This window comes from Crocuta crocuta, unplaced genomic scaffold, assembly GCF_008692635.1.
Source record: "Crocuta crocuta isolate KB4526 unplaced genomic scaffold, BGI_CrCroc_1.0 scaffold218, whole genome shotgun sequence".
Classification (NCBI taxonomy): Eukaryota; Metazoa; Chordata; class Mammalia; order Carnivora; family Hyaenidae; genus Crocuta; species Crocuta crocuta.
Genome location: NW_027533170.1, coordinates 8,764,195 through 8,773,799, shown reverse-complemented (window position 1 = coordinate 8,773,799; position 9,605 = coordinate 8,764,195). Strand labels below are relative to the sequence as shown.

General features: G+C 62.1%; 1 protein-coding gene across 4 annotated transcripts in view; it reads left to right on the top strand.

Moving 5' to 3' along the window:
• Window positions 1-9,261, top strand: part of MGAT4B (alpha-1,3-mannosyl-glycoprotein 4-beta-N-acetylglucosaminyltransferase B) — a 9,843-nt gene extending 582 nt beyond the window's left edge. The window contains exons 2-17 of one of the 4 annotated variants that reach the window (XM_077746267.1): window positions 1,691-1,771; window positions 2,004-2,194; window positions 4,813-4,998; window positions 5,078-5,218; window positions 5,309-5,442; window positions 5,843-5,889; window positions 6,196-6,309; window positions 6,548-6,623; window positions 6,761-6,875; window positions 7,191-7,297; window positions 7,414-7,521; window positions 7,643-7,836; window positions 8,218-8,296; window positions 8,379-8,466; window positions 8,549-8,661; window positions 8,773-9,261. In XM_077746267.1, coding sequence (XP_077602393.1) covers window positions 1,691-1,771; window positions 2,004-2,194; window positions 4,813-4,998; window positions 5,078-5,218; window positions 5,309-5,442; window positions 5,843-5,889; window positions 6,196-6,309; window positions 6,548-6,623; window positions 6,761-6,875; window positions 7,191-7,297; window positions 7,414-7,521; window positions 7,643-7,836; window positions 8,218-8,296; window positions 8,379-8,466; window positions 8,549-8,661; window positions 8,773-8,796 — 1,798 coding nt within the window. In that variant the 3' untranslated portion in view covers window positions 8,797-9,261. Of the gene's footprint in view, window positions 1-1,690; window positions 1,772-2,003; window positions 2,195-4,812; window positions 4,999-5,077; window positions 5,219-5,308; window positions 5,443-5,842; window positions 5,890-6,195; window positions 6,310-6,547; window positions 6,624-6,760; window positions 6,876-7,190; window positions 7,325-7,363; window positions 7,522-7,642; window positions 7,837-8,217; window positions 8,297-8,378; window positions 8,467-8,548; window positions 8,662-8,772 lie in introns of those variants that run through there. The other 3 variants (XM_077746268.1, XM_077746270.1, XM_077746269.1) reach the window with 3 other exon arrangements.
• The last annotated feature ends 344 nt before the right edge of the window (window positions 9,262-9,605 follow it).

Below are 9,605 nucleotides of genomic sequence, written 5' to 3'. Positions count from 1 at the left end.
CGACGCAGGCGCCCCCTCCCCGCCCGGGCGGCGCGGGAGGACGCCCCTCCCATCCTCGCCCCCACTTGTTTGCTGCCTGAATAGCGAAATTCTCCTCCGGCCTGGGCTGGGCCGCCGGGCCGAGCGGTCACCGAGTGCCCGGTGCGGCGCTCGGGACCGCGGGACCGGCCTCCGGGAGTACAGTTACGCCGCTGCGAGGGCTGATCGCTCCCACGGGCGAGCCGGGGACCTTGGAGTTTCTAGAGAGGGACAGGGACACAAGGTCAGGAGACGGCTGTGGCCGAGTGGTCCCCAAGGTACCCTCTCTAGGCACCTGGGTGGGAGCAGGTACGGTGTTCCTGAGACAGGTGTGAGGGCGCAGCCGGAAATTGCAGGTGGCACCCTCCACCCCACACCACCTCTCCACCCCACTGCTCCCTGGGGCCTCCGCAGCCCTCCTCCATGACATCTGGCCCCAGGATTCCTCTGCAGGGACCTGGGTGCTGGGGAAGCCTTCCTGTGGCCGCTGGCCGGTGGATAGTCTCAGGAGTAGCCAGCCCAGCCCTGGCTACCCATGGAAACTTATTTTGTGTGGTCTCATCTAACTTCCACGCCCCACCTGAAGTTTGGCTTGGCCAGTCTACCACCATGGCCCTCTGAGCTAGGTGTGCACACCTGGGGACGGGCGTAGGGCCAGGACACAGCACTGGCTGGAGTTGCTTGGGGTTGGTTGGGTTGGCCGGGACTGAGTGGGGCCTTGGCGAAGGGCTGAGGAGGCCCTCACAGGCCCTGCAGCATCCAAGCCTCCGGGAAAAGCTTGCTTCCTTCCTGCCTCCTGGCCTTCCTGCGGGAGGTCTAAGCAGGATCAGGCTGAGGCTAGCTGACCCTCCGCCTCCCTCCTACCTCCCGCTTCCGTGTTCCCCAACCCCGTGCTAAATGAAGCTGGAGGAGGAGGACTGAGGGAGGATCTGGAACCTTCCTGACCCTCCAAGCCCAGACGGCCCCCCACCTGGCCCCTGCCTGACCAGCCCAGACTACTGCGATCCGCCAACCTGTTTGGGTTTGAGGGCTTAGGGCTTCAGAGGCCCTGGAGGGAGATCCCTAGGGCTTGGCACAGGTCGGGCATGGCTAGGGCAGAGTTCTCTGTAGGTGGGTGTGTCACCAGCAGGATGGCACTTTGGACCTTTGGGAGAGTAGCCACCTAAGCAGACTGGCATGGAGGCCAGGGTGGGGCCATATGTAATGGGCTGGGGCACATTTGTCTGGTCATGGGTGGGTTGATGAGACCTGGCACCCTGTCCGCAGCCAGGCCGCAGTTCCTGTGTGCCTCTTGCAACACCCACGTGCCCTCAGCCTGATGGCAGGAGGCCCAGGCCCCCAACTCAACCCCTTCTCTGGGACCCTGGCTGGCAACGACTCTCCCGGGACAGCAGAGTGAGGGGGGAAACCAGTGGCTCCATGTAGGGCCCACCGTCTCTGAGAGGGGGGTACGGGCGGCTGGCACCCCAGCAAAGAAGTGTGGCGCTCGGTTGCAGGAGTGCTCATAGAATCCCCAGAGCCTGTGAGGCATGGCAGGTGTGTGTGACCTGGGATTTCTTGTCAAGAGCTATCATTGTTTTAAGGGGCCCAGGGGAGCGAGCCAGGGCTTTGGAGACCTCAAGAATAGCCAGGATCTGGGCTTTTCGGCAAACCCTCTCATTCTTACATATAGGCCAACTGTGTTAAGCCTGAGCAGGAGGGAGCCAGACCAAGCCAGACCGAGGCCAGACTTGACTCCAGCTTCCAGCCCGCAGTGAGTGAGCTTAGAAGAGGGCTGGCACAGGCACCGGTACCTGCGGGAAAGACAGAGAAACCCGGAGGGGGAAGAAAGGTGGGCCGGGAGCCAGAGAGGAAGGAGGCAGCAGGAGCTTCCTGGAAGCTCAGGGCCGAGGGCCAGGAAGGACACCTAGGTCTTGGCAAGCTGGAGCCTGGGTACGGGTTTAGGGCCACTGTCCTATCCATCCTTGACCAGATTTGTGCCATAGCCCCACCAGCACTCACATGGCCGCCTCAGCCAAGCCCATCCCCACAGAGAAGAGCAGACCCTGCAGGGCCCATCCTGCGCCCTCCCCAGCATCCCAGCCACCGGAACCTCGGCAACCACAGACACCCTCCTTGACCTCCTGGGAGGGGTGCAAGGCCTGGAGAAGAGAGGAGCACCTGCCCCCACCTGCAGGTTCACAGCAGACCTCCCCTGGGCCTGCCACTTGCCAGTGTCCCTCTGTGCCCCTTTCCCCCCTCCCTAAGTACTTGGCACCAGGTCTGCCCCCGGCTTGGCTCTTCAATCAAGAGGGAATGGGGGAGGCTGTGGCCTCGAGGTCACGTGTCCTGATTACACTGCCTTCAGGTGGGGGGAGGGGTGGGAAAGGCACCACTAGGGCGGCCACAGCTGCAGTTTTTCCCTATGGCCTGCTGCACCCGGCCTGGGCCCTCCACCCCTCCTCCGTGGGCCAGGAAGGTGTGGAGGAAAAGAGAAGCCAAAGTGCCCTCAGCCCTAGCTCCCAGGAACTTCCGGAACTCCCAGGAACACGCCTCAGGGGTCAGGGCCTCCCCAGGCCTTTGCCCTTCTCATCGCTGGAGCTGCTCCCTTCCCCCCGCCCCCCATTCAACACTTCAATCCAGCTGCTCAGCCCAAAAAGGTTGGGGGGTGAGGGGGAAGGGGCGTGGCAGAGCCCTGGCACGTATGGCTCAGTCCACGGGGAGGCAGGCACCCAGCTTGAGTCTGTGGCTTCCACGGGCAAGGACAGTTGCCCCAGGACCAGAGAAGTCAAGGACAGTGGTCAGGCTGGAGACCTTGCCGGCAGGGCAGGAGCAGGGGCGGGGCCACCGAGGGACAGGGCCTGCGGTGTTGAGGGAAATGACAGGGTTGGTGCGGGCAGGAGCCAGGGCCTATCACCTCCTGGTAAACAGAGGAAACACAGAACCTGGCTGTGTGGAGGCCCCTAGGAAGGGAGGCCACGGTGGGGAGCAGGCTGGGCCCACTCCTCGGTAGCCAGGGGACACAGGTGGCCACCTGTCTTGTCTGCCCCTGGCAGGTTAAGATAGAACGGAGCACAGCCTACGGAACAGAGCAGGCCTGGGAGGGGCAGCAGTCAGAGGGGAATGAGGCCTCCACTCTCCCCACATGTCACAGAGCAGCTCAGAACTCCCTCCAGGGGGCCTCGGCACCTCCAGACCCCCTTGCCTGTCCTGTCAGGCATCTGCCCCAGAGGAGACAGAGGAGAACGCTCCTGGCGCCTGGTGCTGCCCAGCCCTGGCCTGGGTGGGTGAGTTTGTTGGGGGTGGCTGGCTCCCTTTCAAGGGGTCAGGTTTCCAGGGTAACCCGGCCACAGCCCAGCGCAGAGCCTCACAGATCCTGTAACCCGACTCCCCTCCCTCCCCCTGCAGGGCTGTCCCTGTGGGGCCAGCAGACGAGTGCGAGTGCCTTAGGGAAGGTCTGCTAGGCTCAAACCCCCCTCCCACCCCACCCCCACGGCTTCCTCTTCCCCTGGGATTTAGCACTTAGACCTCTGCCCGGCAGTTTAAGGGGGTGTGTCCTGAGATGACAGAACTTTGCCTTGGGCCTGACCTTTGGTGCACATGGTTGGGTTGGGGTGGCAACACCATCCCAGGGCATTGTGGGGGCTGTAACCCCACCAGGGACCAAGGACCAGAAGAGCTGCCTAGGGATGGGAAGGGAGTTCTGGAAGGCATCTTGGACTCGAAAACTGGACTTTGAAAGCAGGCCTTGAGGGCTACATGGGTTTTCATTTGCCTTCTCAGAAGGGAAGAGGGGATCCCAGGCAGAAGAGACGGCACATGCCAAGGCACAGACGCGAGACAAGGAGAAGGAGTTGTATGTGATGGCAACTACAGGGGGCAAGCGCGAGATTACAAAAGGCCTAGCGTGCACAGCCCTGCGGCCCCGGCTGCACCAGCCACAGGCAGGGATGTCTCATCCTTGCTCACTGGTCCCTGCCAATCCAGGGGGCCTCGGTCCCTGGCACCCTAGGGAGCCCTTTCCACCGTCAGGAAGCCCCACCTCTGTGCTGCCCGGGATGGAGGTGGTGCGAGTCTAGTACAGGTCTCCAGGAGGTGGGTCTCTGGGCATCCAGAGCTTGTCCCCTCTGCTGCTAACTCACTGGTGACCTGGGACTAGTTCCTGAATTTCATTTGCTCCTCTGAGCACTGAAGGCTGAGAGTGCAGCAGCCACCCCCTTGGGGCTGGAGTGAGGCAGAATCCAGAATTGGTGCTTAGTGCAGAATGGGTCCCGGGCTGGGACAGAATGAGAGTCCGCGGGGGGGTAGGGGGGTGAGGGGACTATCCCCAGAGGGCCTGGGGGCAGCCTGTGAACACCGGTGGGGAGCAGAGGAGGCAAAGGTCAGAGAGCTGAATCCTTGTGTCGTGGATGTGACCTTGGGCATCCCGTCTCCTGGGAGGATGCTGCAAGAAGCATCAAGGAGGGGCTCTGGGAGCCGCTGGGGGAAGGTTCAGTCTACTGGCCACCCTGGAAATGATCCTGCAGCCTTTCCTTAGATGCTTCCTCAAAGGTGAAGACAAAACGGTAGGGGGAGAGTACTGGAGAGGACCAGTCCTTCCAGTGAAGATTTTTCTCCCCAGTGTGAGTGTCAGTGTGATTTCAGAGTGACCCTTACCTACACGCCTCCTCCCGTGGGGCTGGCATGTGGCAGGCACAAGAACAGATGTAGATGGTCTATCACACACGGGCACAAAAAATGTGCGTGCCGGCACGCTCGAGGGCAGCAGGTCAGCGCGTGGCTGCCCCCTGGTGACAGCGAGCCAACTACCCACAGGGGATGTGGTGGACGTGTACCAGCGGGAGTTCCTGGCGCTGCGTGACCGGCTGCATGCGGCTGAGCAGGAGAGCCTCAAGCGCTCCAAGGAGCTCAACCTGGTGCTGGACGAAATCAAGAGGGCCGTGTCGGAGAGGCAGGCGCTGCGAGAGGGGGAGGGCAATCGCACCTGGGGCCGCCTAACTGGTGAGAGCCACGGGAGGCAGGGGAGGCGGGGCTCACCGCAGGCCGCCGGGTCTGACCCGTGCCTTCCTGCCCTGCTCAGAGGATCCACGACTGAAGCCGTGGAACGTCTCACACAAGCACGTGCTGCACCTGCCCACCGTCTTCCACCACCTGCCGCACCTGCTGGCCAAGGAGAGCAGCCTGCAACCTGCCGTGCGCGTGGGCCAGGGCCGTACTGGAGGTAGGGGCGGGTTCTGAGAGGGGCCAGAGGCGGGGGTGGGACCGGGCGGTCCCGGCATCCAGCCAGTGTGCAACCTCCGCCCCCCTGCAGTGTCGGTAGTGATGGGCATCCCCAGCGTGCGGCGCGAGGTGCATTCGTACCTGACAGACACGCTGCACTCGCTCATCTCGGAGCTGAGCCCGCAGGAGAAGGAGGACTCGGTCATCGTGGTGCTGATCGCCGAGGCGAGTGGGCTGGGGGTACGGGGTGGGGGTGGGGGCATTCAGAGAACACACGGCACAAAACAACAAGGAGGAGAAATGAAACAGCAACATTCCGGAGGAAAAAAACTATCAGAAGTTCAACTGTCAGTTTCATTCACAAATTTATGACGACAAATTAAAAAAGAAAAACGTTTTAGCGCCCCCTCGTGGAGATGCCAGTTACCTAGGCTGCCTCACCTCTGGGGCCCCAGGTATACCAAAGGGCTTTTTTTGAGGCACTGTGGCCCCCAGGCACAGACTTCTTCGCCCCAGGATGGGGGGCTCACTCCCTCTGTGTGTGGTGTCATCTGAAGCCTGCACACTTCCACCCCCAGGCCGTTTGGGGTGGCAGCCAGGCTTAGGGCTTTTGGTCTCCCCACAGACTGACCCACAGTACACCTCGGTGGTGACAGAGAACATCAAAGCCTTGTGAGTACTGGTAGCCCAATAAAGTTGGTGCGGGGAGGGCTTTGCAGGGTGCTGCGCAAGCAAGTGCCTGCTTCTCCTATGTGATCCTACCTTCCCAACGTGGGAAAGGATGCTTCTCTTAGCTGAAAGAGGGTGGGTACAGGGAGGTGGCCCAGCCCCTCTGGAGGAGGGCTCAGTAGGATGGGCGTGGTGTTGGGCGATGTCTGCCTGGTGGGCCTTAACAAGGGCACAGGGTCTGGCTAGCTTGGCTCTGCCCTAATTCTGGTGCCTGGAGCTGCTCACCCACTGGCCTTTCCTTTACCCCAGGTTTCCCACGGAGATCCATTCCGGACTACTGGAGGTCATCTCCCCTTCCCCCCACTTCTACCCTGACTTCTCCCGCCTCCGAGAGTCCTTTGGGGACCCCAAGGAGAGAGTCAGGTACCAGCATTTCCCCCTTCCCCAGACCCCAGCCACCTGCCCATCAGTGCTGGGAAGCCAGTCTGTTGGTGCCAGTCACCCAGGCACTTCTTTGCACTGCCTCCATTTCTCCATTGGAGGCTGGAGGCCCCCTAAATGGGGCTGGGGTTGGTGTGGGAGGTCCGACCCACCCAGTGGCCTCTGTGGTAGCTGCACTGGAGGTGGAGGGGCCTGAGCTCCCGAAGCCCCTGCCCCACAGGTGGAGGACCAAACAGAACCTCGATTACTGCTTCCTCATGATGTATGCGCAGTCCAAAGGCATCTACTATGTGCAGGTCAGCACTGAGACCCTGCTCTGTGCGCCCCCCCGCCCCCCACCAGCCCTGGACCCTGGCTGGGCCCAGGTGGTGAGCCCCACCCTGTCCCCGTGCCCATCCTGAGTCTGGACCCCCTTCTGCCCACCACTGTGCAGCTGGAGGATGACATTGTCGCCAAGCCAAACTACCTGAGCACCATGAAGAACTTCGCCCTGCAGCAGCCTTCCGAGGACTGGATGATCCTGGAGTTCTCCCAGCTAGGCTTCATTGGTGCGCCACCCCCCGCCCTGCCCCGCCCTGCCCCATGCCACTGACCCCACCAGGGCCCCTTAGTCCAGCCTACCTCTGCCTATGGCCCTGGTACCACACAGGGTCATGCTTGTGGGCTTTGCCGGGAGTGTCTGTTCCCACCCTCCCTGTGCCTCTAGAGGTCAGGGCTCACCACCCCCGTCTGTCCCCTTTGCCCGCAGCTGGCCATAGAGCTGGCTATGAGAGCCTCCCTGGTGACCCGCCCCCTCCCCACAGGGATTAAGAGGAAGTAGGGCAGGGCAGAGCTGCCCACCCAGCATGCCTTTCCACCCTCAGGGAAGATGTTCAAGTCGCTGGACCTGAGCCTGATTGTGGAGTTCATCCTCATGTTCTACCGGGACAAGCCCATTGACTGGCTCCTGGACCACATCCTGTGGGTGAAGGTCTGCAACCCTGAAAAGNGGCCTCCAGCATGGACTGTGTCTGTGTCCATGCACCACCTGACACAGAGAGACAGCAGGGCCAAGCTGAGCCCCAGGGCATCCCCATCCCCCTGCAGAAGCACTGTGACCGGCAGAAGGCCAATCTTCGGATCCGCTTCAAGCCATCCCTCTTCCAGCACGTGGGCACTCACTCCTCACTGGCGGGCAAGATCCAGAAACTGAAGGTGGGCGGTGCCACACTTGGGCCCAGCTGGGTACAGGCAGAGCCCAGGCCCAGGCGGGGCGAGCAGACGGCGGGGCAAGGCCAGGGCCCTCCCTAGCACCCCTGTCCCTCCTTGGTGGCAGGACAAGGACTTTGGGAAGCAGGCGCTGAGGAAGGAGCATGTGAACCCACCGGCCGAGGTGAGCACAAGCCTCAAGACATACCAGCACTTCACCTTGGAGAAGGCCTACCTGCGCGAGGATTTCTTCTGGGCCTTCACACCTGCTGCAGGGGATTTCATCCGCTTCCGCTTCTTCCAGCCGCTGCGTCTCGAACGGTCAGTGCCAGTGCCCCTAGGTCCGCCTTGGGGGAGGGGCAGGGTGGCCACCAGGGCACGATTTCTGGACCTGCACATGCCCCTCTTTGAGCACCCCCAGCAAGTCACTTAACCTTACCATGCCTCAGTGTCCGTGTCTGAAAAGGGGGGTTCATAATGGCAGCTACTTGAAGTCAGGCAGTACCCACAGGAGCTCTGACACTGGCCCATCACCATCATTGCCCTGCACAGCCCAGCGGCCACCGGGGGGTGGTACCCAGCCTCAGCACCCCAGGGCCCACCCACTACACTCCTGGCCCAGGCCTGGCCTTTTCTCTGCTAGGCAGTGTGCCAGGGCAGCGCCCCATCCCCGCAGCAGCTCACAGGCCTGTCTGGCCGTAGGTTCTTCTTCCGCAGTGGGAACATTGAGCACCCAGAGGACAAGCTCTTCAACACATCCGTGGAGGTGCTGCCCTTTGATGTGAGTGTGATGGGGTGTGGATGTGCACTGACACCTGCTCCTCCCACAGCCACTGGCTTCATCCCTTTTCTTTTGCTCCCAGAACCCCCAGTCAGATAAGGAGGCCCTTCAGGAGGGCCGCTCAGCCACTCTGAGGTACCCTCGGAGCCCTGATGGCTATCTCCAGATAGGTGAGTGGGAGAGGAGCAGGTAGAGATGGGAGTAGAGGGTGGGCTGAGTTGGGGGCAGTCTCTCAGTGCCGCCCTCCCTCAGGCTCCTTCTACAAGGGTGTGGCAGAAGGTGAGGTGGACCCGGCCTTTGGCCCCCTGGAAGCACTGCGCCTCTCCATCCAGACAGACTCCCCGGTGTGGGTCATTCTGAGCGAGGTAAGCCAGACAGGACGGGGCGGGGAGCTGGTTCCAGTAGCTGGACCAGGGCTGAACTCTGAGGGCACAGCCCCCCCCCCCCCCCGCTGCCCCTGGGTGCCACTCTTCTAGATCTTCCTGAAAAAGGCCGACTAAATGGAGGGCTTCTGAGGGTGCACTTTGGCTGGCCACTAAGCCCATGAGACCTGGGAGACCTGGGATGTCTCGTCGCTGCTGCCCCCGGAGGGCCTGGCGTCGCTGCCCGAAGCCTGAGGGGATCTGCCCAGCGCTCCCCGCTCTGCAGGCCTGGGATCGCCGCTGGCCCGGAGGCCCCAGGAGCTGGTGCTGCCCCGCCCGCCCGGCCGCGGGAGGAGGCAGGCGGCCCCCACACTGTGCCTGAGGCCGGCCTGTGCCGCCCGGAACCGTTCGCACCCTGGCTGGCTCCAGCCGGGCCCTTTTAGAAGAGCTTTTTCCTGGGCGCCTGCTGTCTCTGGCGCGAACACTGGAATGCATATACTACTTTATGTGCTGTGTTTTTTATTCTTGGATACATTTGATTTTTTCACGTAAGTCCACATATACTTCTATAAGAGTGTGACTTGTAATAAAGGGTTAATGAAGCACGAGCCTCCCATGTGAATGTTCTGAGCTCCAGCTGGTGGTGGGAGGCCAGGTGCCTGGCAATGCCACCCGCTCCCGCTGCCACCTCGGCCTTCCGTGCAGCACTCGCCTGCATTTCCTGGAGGGCCCAGGCTGCCAGGTTAGTAACTCCTGGGTGGAGGCAGCGTGGAATCCGGAGGTTTGGTGCCCAAAGTCGCCTCTGCTTCCTGAGGACCCTCCTCCCCCAAAGGCTTCCCCTGGCTCCCATCATCTGATCTGCCCCAACTGCCTGCTTCACCAGCGGTCTCTCAAGCCCAAGGCATCCGTGACCCCCTACTTCGTGAGTCCCAGCCCAGCCCTGGTCC